At 39.0% G+C, this 16,475-nt stretch overlaps 1 protein-coding gene across 1 annotated transcript in view; it reads left to right on the forward strand.

Annotated features, from left to right (window-relative positions):
* The first annotated feature begins 4,072 nt into the window (after window positions 1–4,072).
* Window positions 4,073–16,475, forward strand: part of LOC126237046 (transcription initiation factor TFIID subunit 5) — a 69,376-nt gene continuing 56,973 nt past the window's right edge. The window contains exon 1 of the mRNA XM_049946810.1: window positions 4,073–4,228. Coding sequence (XP_049802767.1) covers window positions 4,166–4,228 — 63 coding nt within the window. The 5' untranslated portion in view covers window positions 4,073–4,165. The remainder of the gene's footprint in view (window positions 4,229–16,475) is intronic.

Raw genomic sequence — 16,475 nt, forward strand, 5'->3', positions numbered from 1 at the left:
CAGGCTACATTTAATATCCTCTCTACTTGGACCATCATGAGTTATTTTGCTCCCCAAATAGCAAAACTCATCTACTACTTTAAGTGTCTCACTTCCTAATCTATTTCCCTCAGCAACACCTAATTTAGTTCGACTAGATTCCATTATCCTCGTTTTGCTTTTGTTGATATTCATCTTATATCCTCCTTTTAAGACATGGTCCTTTCCATTAAACTGCTCTTCCAGGTCCCTTACTGTCTCTGACAGAATTACAATGTCATCTGCAAACCTCAAAGTTTTTATTTCTTCTCCCTGGATTTTAATTCCTACTCCAAATATTTCTTTTGTTTCCTTTACTGCTTATTGAATATACAAATTGAACAACATCGGGAATAGGCTACAACTGTGTCTCACTCCCTTCTCAATCATCAATTCCTTTTCATGCCCCTCGACTCTTATAACTGCCATCAGGTTTCTGTACAAATTGTAAATAGCCTTTTGCTCCCTGTGTTTTACACCTGCCACCTTCAGAAATAGAAAGAGTGTATTCCAGTCAACATTGTCAAAAGCTGTTCGAAAGTCTACAAGTGCAAGAAACGTAGGTTTACCTTTCCTTTACCTGTGTTCTACGATAAGTCGTAGAGTCAGTATTGCCTCACTTGTTCCAACATTTCAAACTGATCTTCCTCAACGTTGGCTTCATTCAGTTTTTCCATTTGTTTGTAAAGAATTCGTACTAGTATTTTGCAACCATGACTTATTAAACTGATAGTTCGGTAATTTTCACACCTGTCAACACCTGCTTTCTTTAGAATTGGAATTATTATATTCTTCTTGAAGTCTGAAGATATTTCGCCTGTCTCATTAATCTAGCTCCCCAGATGGAAGAGTTTTGTCATGGCTGGCTTTCCCAAGGCTATCAGTAGTTCTAAAGGAATGTCGTCTACTCCCACGGCCTTGTTTCGATTAGGTCTCTCAGTTCTCTGTCAGACTCTTCACACAGTATCATATCTCCCATTTCATCTTCATCTATCTCCTCTACATACTCCTTCCACCTTTCTGCTTTCCCTTCTTTACTTAGGACTGGTTTCCCATCTGAGTTCTTGCTGTTCATACAGATGGTTCTCTTTTCTCCAAAGATCTCTGTAATTTTCCTGTAGGCAGTATCTATCTTACCTCTTTGATATATACTTTTGCGTCCTTATTTTTGTCCTCTAGCCTTTCCTGCTTAGCCACGTTGCACTTCCTGTCGATCTCATTTCTAGGATGTTTGTATTCCTTTTCGCCAACTTTATTTACTGCATGTTTATATTTTCTTATTTCATCGATGAAATTCAGTCTCTCTTCTGTTACCCAAGGATTTCTATTAGCTCTCGTCTTTTTACCTAGTTGATCCTCTGCTGCCTTCACTATTTCATCTCTCAAAGCTATCCAATCTCCTTCTGCTGTATTCCTTTCCCCTGTTCTTGCCAGTCGTTCCCTAATGCTCTCTCTAAAACTCTCTACAGCCTCTGGTACTTTCAGTTTATCCAGGACCTGTCTCCTTGAATTCATTTCTTTTTTGCAGTTTCTTCAGTTTTAATGTACAGTTCATAACCAATAAATTGTGGTGCAAGTCCACATCTGCCCCTGGAAATGTCTTACAGTTTAAAACCTGGTTCCTAAATCTCTGTCTTACCATTATATAATCTGTCTGAAACCTTCCAGTGTCTCCAGGCCTCTTCCATGACACAACCTTCTCTCATGATTCTTAAACCAACTGTTAGCTATGATTAAGTTATGCTCTGTGCGAAATTCTACCAGGCAGCTTCCTCTTGCATTCCTTACCCCCAGTCCATATTCACCTACTACTTTTCTTGTTCTTCCTTTTCCTACAATCGAATTCCACTCCCCAATGATTATTAAATTTTCTCTCCCTTAACTATCGGAATAACTTCTTTTATCACATTATACGCTTTTTCAATCTCTTCATCATCTGAGGAGCGAGTTGGCATATGAACTTGTACTACTGTGGTACGGCAATATGTTATACAATCCTAAATTGTGTGTTATAGATTAAAATTAGTGGTTTTATAAAGTGACCAATAAACTATTTCCATCATTTTCATGTAGGCCTACTGTGTTGTTGCAGAACAGAAGCAGGTTTTTTTTTCTTTTTTTTTTCTTTTACTGATGCCCTGAACCTTTCATGTTGAAATTAATAAGCGTTAGAGGTGACCACTATGAAATAATCTACAAAACTTGGATACATTTCAGTTTAAAAATAATGCATAGTTCATGCTTCTTATACAAAAACCTCAAGAAAATTTCCAGTTCACCCTCTCTCAGAAAGATATTTAAATTATTTTAAATAGATATGTATCATCCGAGATGGAAAAAAAAATTCAACATGCTGATGAACAATACAAAAACGATTGTTAAAGTAATTATTAAGTCACGCCCATGTATAGAGTTGTGAAAGATATTATTTTGTAGTTCTGAGTAATTTTCATGCTTGTATAATGCCTTTTATAGCGGAATGAACGAGATTATATATTTCAAGTAACAGTATATTGAAGTGATTGAATACTGCGTGGTTGATGAACTTGTAACTACAAATCTCTGATGAGAAACCGCTTGATCTGCTGTTATGAAGTAGGCGTGAGTTACAAAAAAGTTTCACATAAAATTTTGCGATCGTTGCTATGAAATGAGAATAAAATGTGTAATCGCAGCAGAAAGTCGGCGTATTACTGCGAGATATTAGTTTTTATTTTGGAAATTTATTTCTTGAACTCATAGCTACAGTCAATTGGGGCAACTTTGTACCACTTTCTACCATTTTTTGAAAATACTGGAAACAAACAGCTACACAACGCAACAGATATCGTAAATTTTACTTCTGTAGTTAGTGCTTGTAAAAGTGAAAATATATACTAACTATTGGAGTAAAATTCCAGTTTTAATAATGTTACAACGTTACACTGTTGTTCAGGATAACATTAGATATATCTTTTTAAAAAAAAAGGATTTTTTTCTACATATAATGCTCCGGGTAAATTTAGATCGTGCCAGAAGGAAATCAGATGCTAATAAGATGTAAAAACAAACAGTGTTAATTCACTACTGCAGATTTACTTTGAAATATCAGGGTATTTGTATTGGCATGGAATTCTTCAACTTAAATCATTGTCGTCAAATGTTTTCTTCACAGGCAACGCAATTAGCGGATTGTCACAAGCCTAAGAGTTTGTAGGAAGTTGGAAAGGCAACTGAAATTCTAACTAGAAATCACCGAGGTAATAAAACTATCACATTTAGTACAAAATAATGCAGACTGACTGCACAAAAAGCAACTGATTACGAATTTAGGGTAACTGTCATTCCATCCGTACTCGATGATATCTGATGTGTAATCTCGGTCTAGCGACCAGTGAGCCGGTCCACTAATGTCACAAGCTAGGTCGTTGTCAGCTTGACGACTCCGGACTCGATTCCATGGTTTAACCCAAAGAATTCTTCTCAATAACTGGGTCAGACTTTTTCGGAATAATGTGGATGAGAATCATCTTTTTCGGAAGTAAGGTTTAGACAGCAATCTCTGCGTATTTTTGTGGTAGTTCTACTTTAATGTGCGTGACAAACCGGGGCATTATGATCCTTTCTAACTAAATGTAATCACTCTTAACTTTTTTATATTGTCTTGTTTAACATTTAACGATAATGTGCTGCAGCTTTAGTGAATATAATTTGTTTCTAATAGCGTTTATATCTCTATAAGTACTATAATCTTTCATATTCTACCATGGAGAGAGACAGCGAGGATACGGGGAACGTATTATATGATTATCTTCACAAGCCTAAATTTTCACATTGGTGATGGGAATAATGGAAATGTTTAATTAGTGAGGAATGGACGCTTAATGTCTGTAATCTTCATATTTCCTAATTTGTAACACTGAAATCTTGATAATACCAATAAAGCGCTTGCGAAATTATGATATAAACCTCATTACAACTGGCGTAAAGAAGTTAGCATGCCATTTCTGACGGCAGTAACTTGCAGACATATTGCTCCATCGCGAGGATGCTCTTTTTCTTCTAAGAGCTTTGGAATGTGTACAATACTGTTGTTTGTGTGTATACAATTATGAATGTCAGTGTTGACGTCTCTACACAATTTTAATCGTAAGCCAAACAGCTACAGATGGCTTCCGACAAACAGACACTCTTGGCTGTGTTGCAGCTACTACGTCGATATAACTTAAAGGTAAAGTGATAGTTTTCCTAATAAGTCAGAAGTATTGCTATATCCTACAGTAACAAAAGCCGAGATTTATACGATGCTGCTGTTGACCCATGGATAACTGTGACGTAAAAGCCTCGAGAACCAGTGTAAACTCAAGGCAGTATGAAGTAAACTGGTGCGTGCGTTCTTAAGCATTTGATGTTGGACATATGTAGCAAACAACCCCTGCTTGTGGCTTGTATATTGAAGACACGTTCCGTGGATCCCAGATATCCCCTTTACAAATTAATGTCTTCATATTTCTGTTTTTTGTTTTGCTTTCCCTGCCATAAAAGTACGCATCACTTTTCCAGCAAGCATTTGTTATAGTATTTACACTCTGAATCCGTGGAGGAGATGTACTGTGGAAGCCTGAGTGGTTGGAAATGAAAGGAATGATTGGTTCCAGCAACAAATGGTTTGAAAGAGGGCAGTGCATTGTCACTTCTCATCTTCATTGCGGTCTTGAAAGAGATAATGACTAAAGTGATAGAAAAAACTGGAGATATGATCCGAGGAAACGGGGAAGTGGAGATTCAGAAATAGCTGGAGGCTTGGGAAGAAACTGTGGACAGTATGGAATGAAATTTCAGCTCAACAAATGAAGACTCCTGGGGAAAAACCTGATTAGTCACAGTTCTCATTTTTTTTTCAGGAGACGAAATTTGAAGTTTCAAGGCTCCTCAAATTTCCATTTTTCAAGTTGTGTTCTTTAAGTTGATAACACATATTCCAGAGCAATGGTACTGTTGAAATTATACATATCTGATGAAGGTTTGCAACTATACGATGCATTTTGATCATGAATAAAGCTTGTACAGAGGAAAAATTTGACAATCCCATAACACATTGCAGGTAGCTATAAGATTTCAAAGACTTTACACTTATTTAAATTCTCATTATAACTAATTATCTAATGTACTCTTGTAATAATACACTATGAAACATTCTGTCCTTTTACAGTAGGTAGGCATTACGCCGAAGACGATCAAAATACACTTGTACTTCACGATGGCAAAATCGGAAATATGGAAGCGTCCGATCCCGCCCGTCTGCTTTGACCCATGACGTCACAAATATGGCGGAAACGACCATAACCACGACTCCAATATGGCGCATATAAAGTCGTTACGTACACATTCTGAGGACCTAAATACATCGAAAAACAAACACACACACGTTCCACAAAAAACCTAATGATACTAACGGGACAAGCACGGGTAATAGGTTTATTTTTGGGTGGGGACAAACTAAATACAAACGAATTTAGACACCCACCCCCATACAAAACCACGCAAAACGACGAAAAAAACCGATATCACAAAACTCCCCAAATATCACTAAACACATCATCTGGAATCGGACACTTCCATTGAGCTATATAGCTCAACAGCAGCTCCAGATCCCATAAATTGGGATCGAACACTTCCCTTGACCTACATAGCTCAACAGCAGCTCCCGATCTCATAAATTGCGATCAAACACTTCCGTTGACCTGTTATCCTTACGACATCTCCACATACAGCCGTCCCTGGTCCGAGACGCCGGAACTTTAAGTAACCCTCATTTCTTCACGACATACTGAACACTTCACGACTTCATCCAAAAATCCGAATAGTTTAAGAAATTTTATTAGAGACAACAGACTGTCCCCTATCATAGCCGACAACCGAAAACTGTTGACCCTGTCAGTCGTATCCATACCTACCAAAGACATAAAAAAAGGAATTTACCAAAATTCACACACAACGCCACACTCGCAAACTAAACCAAAAACATCACCTAACACACCACCAGAGAGCACCACCGATCGCATCAAAACAACACCTACAAACACGCCACTCTCACAAACTAAATTCCGCACCGCCGTGACGTCACACACCACAACAGCCTTACGTCACGGGTCAAAGCCAACGGGTGGGATCGGACGCTTTGGGCGACCCGCAAGATCTTTTGAAGTCCTGAAAATCTCTGTATTTCTCAGCACAGATGTTTTAAGATAACCTGTGAAGTAATCAGAAACCTAAATTCAAATAGTTATATGGCTAATATAAAAGAAGCTTACTTTAAGAATTAAAAAACTTAAACATATATTGTTGTAAAGTTACCGTATCGAGTAGATGGGAGGTTGAATTGGCCTTCTTGCAAGTCGGTAACTCGCCATTTCTTTCCTGGAAGAAGTAACAAAGCTTGCTTGTAAGCTCCATTGTAGCTGCTTCTAAACCAAACCAGTGCTGCATTATGTCGTATGACTTCCAATTCTCCTATTGACCGGGTTTGGAAAGGTAGTTTCTTCTTATATATTGTGTTATGCAGACGCGCTGTCCATTCTTTGATATTTATAGCTGCTCCTCGACATCAGTGACAACAAATGGCAAAGGGTAATGTGTGAAATCTGGAAAACCTGACACCAGTCCATCAACATATGACATTCTTGAGCTTGGTTGATCAAACCAATATTTGTATCACATTCTAGGCATGAATGACTGCTAATGGGGAATTTCAGCTTTAGAAAGTCCAATTGTTTTTTTGTGTAGACTAGATGTTGAAGGAATCTCAACACAGTTGCATTCTTGTTTTTCCCTCTACATGAGTCACAAAAGATCTCCAGATGTCTGACTTGTGGATCTAGAAAGTAGTGTACAAAATGAAGAATGAACGGTGAAACTTTGCCTGCTCCTTTTTGACCCATGATCTCTGGATACGCATAAAAATAACGATTGCCTTCTGCCAAAACATGAATATTTAAAATAAATACAGACAGCTGACATTTGTAAGAAACTTCATTTGTCTTTATATTTGGACAAGGGAAATTTTTGCTGTAGTCCATCATTATTGCAATGTTTGATTTTTTTTTTTTTTTTTTTTTTTTCCTCCTCTCCTCTTTTGGCTTTTTCTTCCTGTCATACAACACTTTTTGCTTTCTAAGATGCAGTTTGTGAGATGTTTTATTGGATCGAAGTTCAGAATGAACTCTTACTTTATGTCCTGCAAATGCTTTTAAAGTCAGTTCCTTCTCCAAATTCTTTCCTCTTGGCTAGATACTCGTTGCAGGAACCACAAGTATTAGATCAAAGTGTTATTGAAATATGAACAGAACAATTTTTTTAATATTCGAAGACTTTGTAATTGCTGTTGCAACCTTTAAATGATATAATGTACCCTCTTGTTATTTCATGTGTTCGATCCAGTAAAGCTTGTGCATGGGTTTTATGTTTTACTCTGCCATTCGCAGAGATTGGTCTCCAGATTTAAGTTCCATAAGTAAATGATCTACCTTGCTCTTCTTTATTCCATGTAATGACATGTGCAAGCAAGCATTTATGTAATGATATAAATGCTTGCTAGCACACATGTATTTCTTGAATAGTTCCAGTAAGGATAATATGAACACAGAATTTATAAGACGCTTCATGGAACTGTGCCTCCTGCTCTTCTCTTCTAGGATGCCTGTGCTGTACAGGGACCACTGTGATTAAATTACTTAAACAGAGGTTTATTTCATCATGATTTTCAAATTGGTTCTTATTATTAATAAAATTTGTTTTATTTTCATCGTTGACAATATCAAAACAATTGTTTTTACACATATGTGATTCTCTTGTTTCATGTGACCACAGTCTTAAATGTTCTGCTCCTTTTAGGCCTGTGGTCTCTGGATACACATAAAAATAACTATCGCCTTTTGCCGAAACATAAACATTGAAAATAAATACAGACAGCTGACATTTATGATACTTCATTTGTCTTTATATTCGGACAAGGGAAATTTTTGCAACTAAACTTCTTCCTTTTCTTAGTCAGCTTCACCAATGACATTCTATATTTTTTCTTCATGAATAGATGAGTCACTGTCTTCTTTATTTTACATTGATACAGTGACTGTGAGGAAAATGATAATATTAGCGGAAACTGGACCTACACAGGCTTGGAATCTGTTTTGCATGGACTTGTAAGGTTTTTCCCCTGCAATTGTTTACAAGATATTGAAATGTCCCTCAACTTGTCAGGTTTTTGACCAGTTGTGCAACATCATCTAAAACTACACTGGCTGAAATATTAAATTATGAAGAAAAAATAAAATAAACAGAAAATCTGGAATTTTGGACGTATCAGGTTTTTGCTCCGGACTCTTCGAATGTGAGATCCTGCTTACAGGTAGCAGAATAAAGATTGGAGGTGAATAGTTGAAGAATGTGGAGAGTGTCAAGCACTTGGGAAGTGTGATAGCACCAAATAGAAGAAATGAGAGAGAGACTAGTTAACATTGCAGCCAGGCAGAAGCATTCCTGAGAAGTGTAGGGAGTCTGGTTTGGAACAAAGACATCCCGCAAAAAAGCAAAGAAGTAATATGTGTATGTTAGTACATCCCAATACTGACTTATGTACCTGAAATGTGGGTAAGAAGAGAATGGGGGTAACAACGAGAGACAGAATGAAGAATGAAAGGGTAAGGGAAATAGTGAAAGTAGAACCCCTGCAGAGCAGGATAAAAGCATCAAGGCTGAGATGGTATGAGCATTTAAAGGGAATGGAAAACGAGAGAATTCCAAGAAGATACATGAAATGGAGATGCGAAGGAAACGACCAAGAGGAAGACCAATGGATAGATGGCTGAAAGATGCGGAAGAGTATGTTGAAAAATGAGGCGAGAACTGGACCAGAATGAATACCGAAAGATGGTGGGAAAACAGGACTAGATGGTAAGGCTTATGTTCCCAACAGATCCAGCCTGAGGCTGGAAACTGTTTAAGATGATGATGACACACTATATCTAGCTATTCAAATGTCTAGTCAGTCTTCATGCGTAGATTTGATTTATTCATTGTTGGCATCTATCACAAGGTTGTGAAATGCATGTTGTGCCCATCTACAAATGAAATGTCAATAGGTGTGCCAAACCTTTGGTGGCATCAGTAATGACCTAAATAGTTAGAACCACATTTCTAACCAAAATCGCCAATTTTCACAACCAGATAAAAATAATTTGGACTACTGAAGATAGTTAGCTGTTTTCAATTACTTTAGCCATTTCGGTTGAATGCAACAATGATTTATACATTCTGCATTATCTTCTTTTATAAATAGGGCTTTGCCAGATCAACATCTACATACTTACTCAGCAAGTCACCACACAGGGTGTACCTGTCTCATAAACTAGGTCAGATCATAGAAAATTTTTAGTAGTATTACTAATTTTATTCATCTGTGGATGACTTTCAAAAGGCTATTGGACATGTCATGATATCACAGTTTCAGAACAAAATCAACGTAATTCATATATACAGGTTTTTACACATACAGTTCTAGCTTGACAAAGGTTAGTCTGCTGCTGTGATTGTTTATAGGAACCATCTTGCCATTTGACTAAAGTAATTTAGGGAACTACAGGAAACCTAAATCAGGGTGGTCAGATGTAGATTAGGACCTGTGGCTGCCCAAATACATAGCCAGTCTGTTTAAAACAGAGCAATCTTATTCAGTTTTCCCCTAGTGTACAATACTGTCTTGTTTATACATTCTTGAAATGAAGTTACTTAATGATGTAAAAAATTACTGTTACGACGATTCATCCATTTCTCAAGAACATTGTGAAAGTATATTCCTCCCACCACGAGCCATAGTCCTTGCTGAGGTGGTGTGGCCTTGTACCTCAATGCAGATACCCACATCATATGTTCAACCACAATGGGGGGGGGGTCGGTGTAGCGGTCAAAAAAATGTGTGGTTCCTGAAGAAGCACAGAAATTGCAGGGGCAACAGTCTGGCTTTGTAACATCAGCCAACATGGCCTTCTGTGCTGTTACTGTGAACGGCTAAAAGCTAGGGAAACTAAAGCTGTTATTTTTCCTGGGGGCATGCATCTCTACTGTATTGTTAAATGATGATGGTATCCTCTAGGGTAAAATATTCTGGAGGTAAAATAGTCCCCCTTTCAGATCTCTGGTCGGGGCTACTCAAGAGGACACCGCTATCAGGAAAAGCAAAACTAGAATTGTATTGGGTGAAGTGTTGAATGTTAGATCCTTAGAGTGGGCAGGTACATTAGAAAGTTTAAAAAGAGAAATGGGTAGGTTGAAGTTAGATATAGTGGGTGTTGTGGCTGTGTCCTCTTGAAATGATTTGTGTCTCCTGACTGGATGAGGAGAGAGTGGTATGATAGGTGGGTGGCCGGGTTCTTCTCACTACAACACAAAATGCATATGTGGTTAAAATACACTTTATTACAAGTACGAATTGAGTACTTAACCTCAATGGTATCCAATCTGAGGTTCTGTGGTTAACAGCAATCAAATAGTGTGTACTAATTCTTGAATCTTGACCGTTTGTATATCACAACTTTATACAATGACTAACGTTCCCTCATAGCTAGCTAAGGTGTTAGGTGATGACAAACACTGTGGAAGAATAGAGCACAGTGCAATGTATAGAGGTGCAATGCGAACTGAGTCCTGATGCGATGTACAAAGGTTCTGAGATTGAGGCTGCTCGGTCGGCAGCCTATATGCACGCTGACGTTGGGGCGTTAGCAGCACATAGCTTGGGGCATGTCTTGGCCTTCTCATGTCATAGGCACATTTAGTTTAGTGCCTGCTATACAATGTGTCCTAGTGCCGACTGGTGTGCTGGTGAAGGCTTACACCAGCACAGTGGGAATTAGTGAAGTTCGGCGGCAGGAGGAACAGGACTTCTGGTCAGGTGGGTACAGGGTTATAAATGCAAAATCAAATAAGGGTAATCCAGGAGTAGGTCTAATAATGAATAAGAAAACAGAAATGTGAGTAAACTCCTATGAACAGCATAGTGAACACATTATTGCTGCCAAGATAAACATGAAGCAAACAGCCACCACAGTAGTACAATATTATATGCCAAATTGCACCACAGATGATGAGGAGATTGAAAGAGTGAAAGAAGGCATGATAAGCCAAAAAAGAAAGAAAGAAAGAAAAAGAAATTGTGAGGAAAATAGAAGAATATGGACTAGGGGAAGGGAATGAAAGAGGGAGCCGCCTGATAGAATTTTGCCCAGAGCATAATTTAATCATCACTTAAACTTTATTTATAAATCACGGGTGTACACATGGAAGTGACTAGGAGACACCAGAAGGTTTAGAATCAGTGAAATGAAACTATATGGTTTCAGACACCTTTTCAAGTCTCAGACATCTATGATGTATATATGCAAACTGAAGTGGTGAATGAAAATTTGTACCCAGTTCGGGATTCAAACTTGCTTCTCCTGGTCACCAGGCAGATTGACTAAGCACGACACCACCTTGGCGCAGTGGCTTTGCACAACTGCACAGACTATCGGCACACCTCCCTCCTCAAACCAAATTCACATTCACACCTCAGCCCACTTGGTATTCCCCCTAAACTTGAGCAGCGTTGCAGAAGCTGTCTCATTCATCGCTTCAGTCTGCATACAGGTATATATGTAATAGATATTGGAGATTTAAAAATGTCTCTGGAATCATATTTTGCATTTGAGTAAATTGCCTATGCCTGGGTTTCAGGCATAATCCCCTGTTTTGTTTGATGCTGAGGTGCTATCCCAAGACAGTTGGAGAACCTCTGCATTGCTTTTTGAATTTTAGAGAATACCATGTGGGTAGAGGTATGAATGGGAATTTGGATTGATGAAGGAGGCATGCTAGGGTAGTCCATGCAAAGCCACTGTGCAAGGGTGGCATAATGGTAAGTGGATCTGTCTAGTGAGCAGGAGACCTGGGTTTGAATCTCAACTTTGGTACAAATTTTCATTCATCCCTTCAGTCTCCATATACATACATCATTATATCTAAAAGATATTTAATATTTATGTCATGAGTTGTTTGTGGTGATGTTCTTTCAGATTAATCTAAATGGGAGTTCCTCAGTCAAAGGCTGTTCCATATAGAACACATTGTGCTATTCTTACACTAAAAATTCTGGTGGGCCAACTGACTGGAATTGTGTGTGTGTGTGTGGGGGTGGGGGGGGGGGGGAATTGAGGCTGTTCCACAATCAACCAGTAGACTTAACTGCAAAAGGTCTGAGATGCTATACTATGCAACGGACCATGCACAAGCCAAAACAGAACAGTATGAAGATGCTATTTGAAATAGAACAGTGAGATGAAACATCGGAAGATAGGTCTAGATCTACATCTATACTCTGCAAACCACTGTGAAGTGCATGGCATAGGGTACATCCCACTGTACCAGTTATTAGGGTATCTTCGTATTCCATCCATGTATGGAGCATGGGAAGAGTGATTGTTTGAATGCCTTTGTGCAGTAATTATTCTAATCTTATCCTCATGATCCCATGCAAGCAATGAGTAGGGGATTGTAGTATATTCCTAGAGTCATCATTTAAAGTCAGTGCTTGAAACTTCGTTAAAGACTTTCTCAGGATAGTTTGTCTGTCTTCAAGAGTCTTCCAATTCAGTTCTTTCAGTATCTCTGTGATACTCTCACATGGACCAAACAAACCTGTGACCATTTGTGCTGTCCTTCTCTGTATACATTCAATATTTCCTGTTAGACCTATTTGGTATGGGTCCCACACACTCTAGCAATAGTCTAAAACTGGTTGCATGAGAGATTTGTAAGTAGTCTCCTTTATGGACTTGATTGCACTTCCCTAATATTCTACCAATAACTTACCCAGAACTGAGCCTATGAGATCATTCCATTTCATATCACTACAAAGTGTTACACCCAGATACATTTCAACAGTGACTCATTGATGTCATAGTCCTAGGATACTATGTTTTTTTTTCATGTTGTGAAGACAAAATTATACATTTTTGAACATTTAAAGCAAGTTGCCAATCTTTGCACCACTTTGAGATCTTATCAAGATGTGACTGAATATTTACGCAACTTCTTCATTATAGATAACTGCACCATCCACGAATAGCCAGATTTTATTATTAATATTGTCTGCAAGGTCATTAATATACAACATGAACAGCAAGGCTCCCAATACACTTCCCTGTGGCACACTTGAAGTTACTTCTACACCTGACAATGACTCTCCATCCAAAACAACATGCTGTGCCCTGCCTACCAAAATGTCTTCAGTCCAGTCACATATTTCCCTTGATATCCCATATGATTGTCCTTTTGACAATAATGGTAGGTGTGCTACTGAGTCAAATGCTTTTCAGAAATAAAGAGATACTGCACCTCCCTGACTGCCTTGATCGAAAGCTTTCAGTTTGTGATGTGAGAAAAGTGTGAGTTGGGTTTCACATGATCGATGCTTTTGGAATACATGCTATCTGGCATTGAGGAGGTCGTACTGTTCAACATACCTCAGTATGTGTGAGCTCAGACTGTGTTCTAAGATTCTACAACAAAATGATGTCAAGGATATTGGATGATAGTTTTATTCATCACTTTACTATTCTTCTTGGAGTCAAGTGTGACCTGTGCTTTTTTCCAAGAACTATGTATGCTTTTTGTTCAAGAGATCTATGATACATTTTGGTTAGAAGGGAGCTAACTCAGTCACAAATTCAGTATAGGAACTGACAGAGATTCCAGACCCAATTTTAAAGATTTCATCTATTTCTCAACACCACAGACACTAATACTTATTTCATTCACCTTTTCAGTGATACAAGGATTAAATGGGGGCTATTCTCCTGGGTTTTCCTTTGTAAAGAAACATTTGAAAACAGAGTTAAATACTTCAGCTTTCACTTTGCTAGCCTCAATTTCATTTCCTGTCTCATTCACTAGGCACTGGACGCTAACTTTGGTGCCACTAACAGTGTGTACATATGGCCAGAATTTCTTTGTAAAATATCATTTGACAATATTCTGCTATGGTAGTCATTGAAGGCATCATGCATTGCTCTCTTGACAGCCAAATGTGTTTCATTCAGTATCTCTCTGTGTATAGCCCTATGCTTTGTTTTTCACCTATTATCCAATAATATCTGTTTCTTTAGAAGTTTCTTTATAGTGACTATACAATGGAGGTTCGCTCCCATTATGATCTGTTCTACTGGGTATGTATCCATCCAGTGCATGGTCAACTATTCTGCTAAACTTGAGCGAGAGTCCTTCTACATGTTTCTACCCTGCACTGAAAGTTGTTGCCAATTGATCCAATATATTTCCATCATGAGTGGGGTTCCTATCTATCTATTCTAGGTAGTTTTCAGAGAATTAGTAATGTTTTACAGGATGTCTTATCACATCCTCCACTAACAAAACTGTAATTTCCCCAGTTAATTTTTGGATGATTAAAGTCTCCACCAATGATTACAGTGTAATTGGAGGACTTACGTACAAGTGAACTGAGGTTTTCTCTAAAGTTTTTGGTTACATTGGGAGATGACTCTGGCGGGTGATAGAAGGATCCAATTATCAGTTTATGCCCAGCCCTCATACTGAGTCTTGACCAGACAATCTCACATGCAGATTCAATTTCTATCTCAGTGGATTTGAGTTTCTTGTCTACAGTTACAGATACACCACATCCATTTGCCTATCTTTTCGATAGACGCTTAAATTTTCCCAGAAAATCTTAGTGCTATCAACTTCAGGTTTCAACCAGCTTCCTGTACCTAGTATTATGTGAGCTTCACAGCTTTTCATGAGTGCGTCCTACTGTGGCACTTTATTGCGAATGCTTTAGCAGTTTACCATTAGGATTTTAATACTCTCACCTGTGGTAAGCATTTCTTTCGATCTTACACTGATACTTCTGGGTTTCCTACAGCTGTCATTATCTGGATTGGATGGAGAGTCATGTAATTAAGAAACCCTTGGGGGCACTGGACACACAGTCAGGTATCTCAATAGCAGCCTCTGAGGTGTAGTGCACACCTAACCCATTTACGGGAACCCTACAGTTCTCAACCCCTATGGTTGTCCAGGAAGTTGCAGCCTCACTTCTCACAGAGCCTTTTAAGTCTCGGGTTCAGTCTCTCCATTCAACTCAGAACCAAAGGGTCACAATCATCAGTTCTGAAATTTAAAAAAAAAAAAAAAAAAAAAAAAAAAAAAAAAAAAAAAAAAAAAGCATGTTCCAGGTTATGTCAGACTAAACACTTCGTGTTCTTCAGATCTCTACTATATTGCAGCATACAGCTGCTGCACCGCCACAAGTAAGCACTAATAAACTGAAGTCTTCGACTGGATGGCAGGTATTTATGCCTTCCACACCTTTCATATGATGCCAAACACAATTTCAACCACCCCCTGCGGGTCCGGGGGTTAGAATAGGCCAAAGGTATTCCTGCCTGTTTTAAGAGGCGACTGAAAGGAGTCTCACACATTTCGGCCTTTATGTGATGGTCCCCTGTAGGGTTTGACTTCCATTCTTCCAAATTTTTCCAAAGAGCGAGCCAAGTAGGGCAGGGCACCTTACATGGTGCATTGTTTCCATCATGCACTGAGATCTTTAGCCCACTTTATTGTCATGGATTTGCAGTTCCAGTCATTCTCCAGCTATTGGTTGAGGACACCTTCCCGGTTGCCTATTCCTTCATCCACTGTGCAATGTCATTTTCTGCACCGATGATGATCATGTGGTGGCGCTGCATGAACCCTATTGGTTGTAGCCCCCTGACTGCATAGGGATCACTTTGCTGATGATTGTGCCGGTAACTGCCCACGTATGCCAAGGAGTGATGCCCATCTCCTTGGGGCATCGGGACTCCCGGCAATGGCCATCCTGCCAGATGGCCTTTGCTGAGGCTGGGCGGCGACTGTGGGGAGGGCCCCTGGTCAGATTGGGATGCATCAGGGCAGATGACACGCCATGAAGCATAGTACATCATCTCTTACTTGTGGTCCAACACCAGCAGTCTCTAAGTGGTAAACTTGAATGTGAAGAAGTATGACCCCAAATCATTCCCGTTCAAGGCCACACCATGGGAGGAATGCCATGCTAAGGATGTCAGCGGCCCTTATTCGCCCCAATACTTCGTATGTACAAGAGCTGATGGGGAATCTTTCATGTTAATGAAGCCTCAGTTTTTTGTGGAGCATTTAGAGGAGAAGTTTGGGGAGATGGAGGGATTGTCCAATACGCACTCTAGGTCAGTCTTGATAAAATAATCATCCTCTACCCAGTCACGGGCATTACTCGCATGTGACAAGCTGAGGGATGTTCCTGTTTCCATCACACCCCATAAGAGTTTAAATGTGGTCCAGGGTGTTATATAACAGAGGGACCTTCTTTTACAGTCTGATTGGGAGCTGCACACCAACAGAGGGAC

Source organism: Schistocerca nitens, chromosome 2 (genome assembly GCF_023898315.1).
Source record: "Schistocerca nitens isolate TAMUIC-IGC-003100 chromosome 2, iqSchNite1.1, whole genome shotgun sequence".
NCBI lineage: Eukaryota > Metazoa > Arthropoda > Insecta > Orthoptera > Acrididae > Schistocerca > Schistocerca nitens.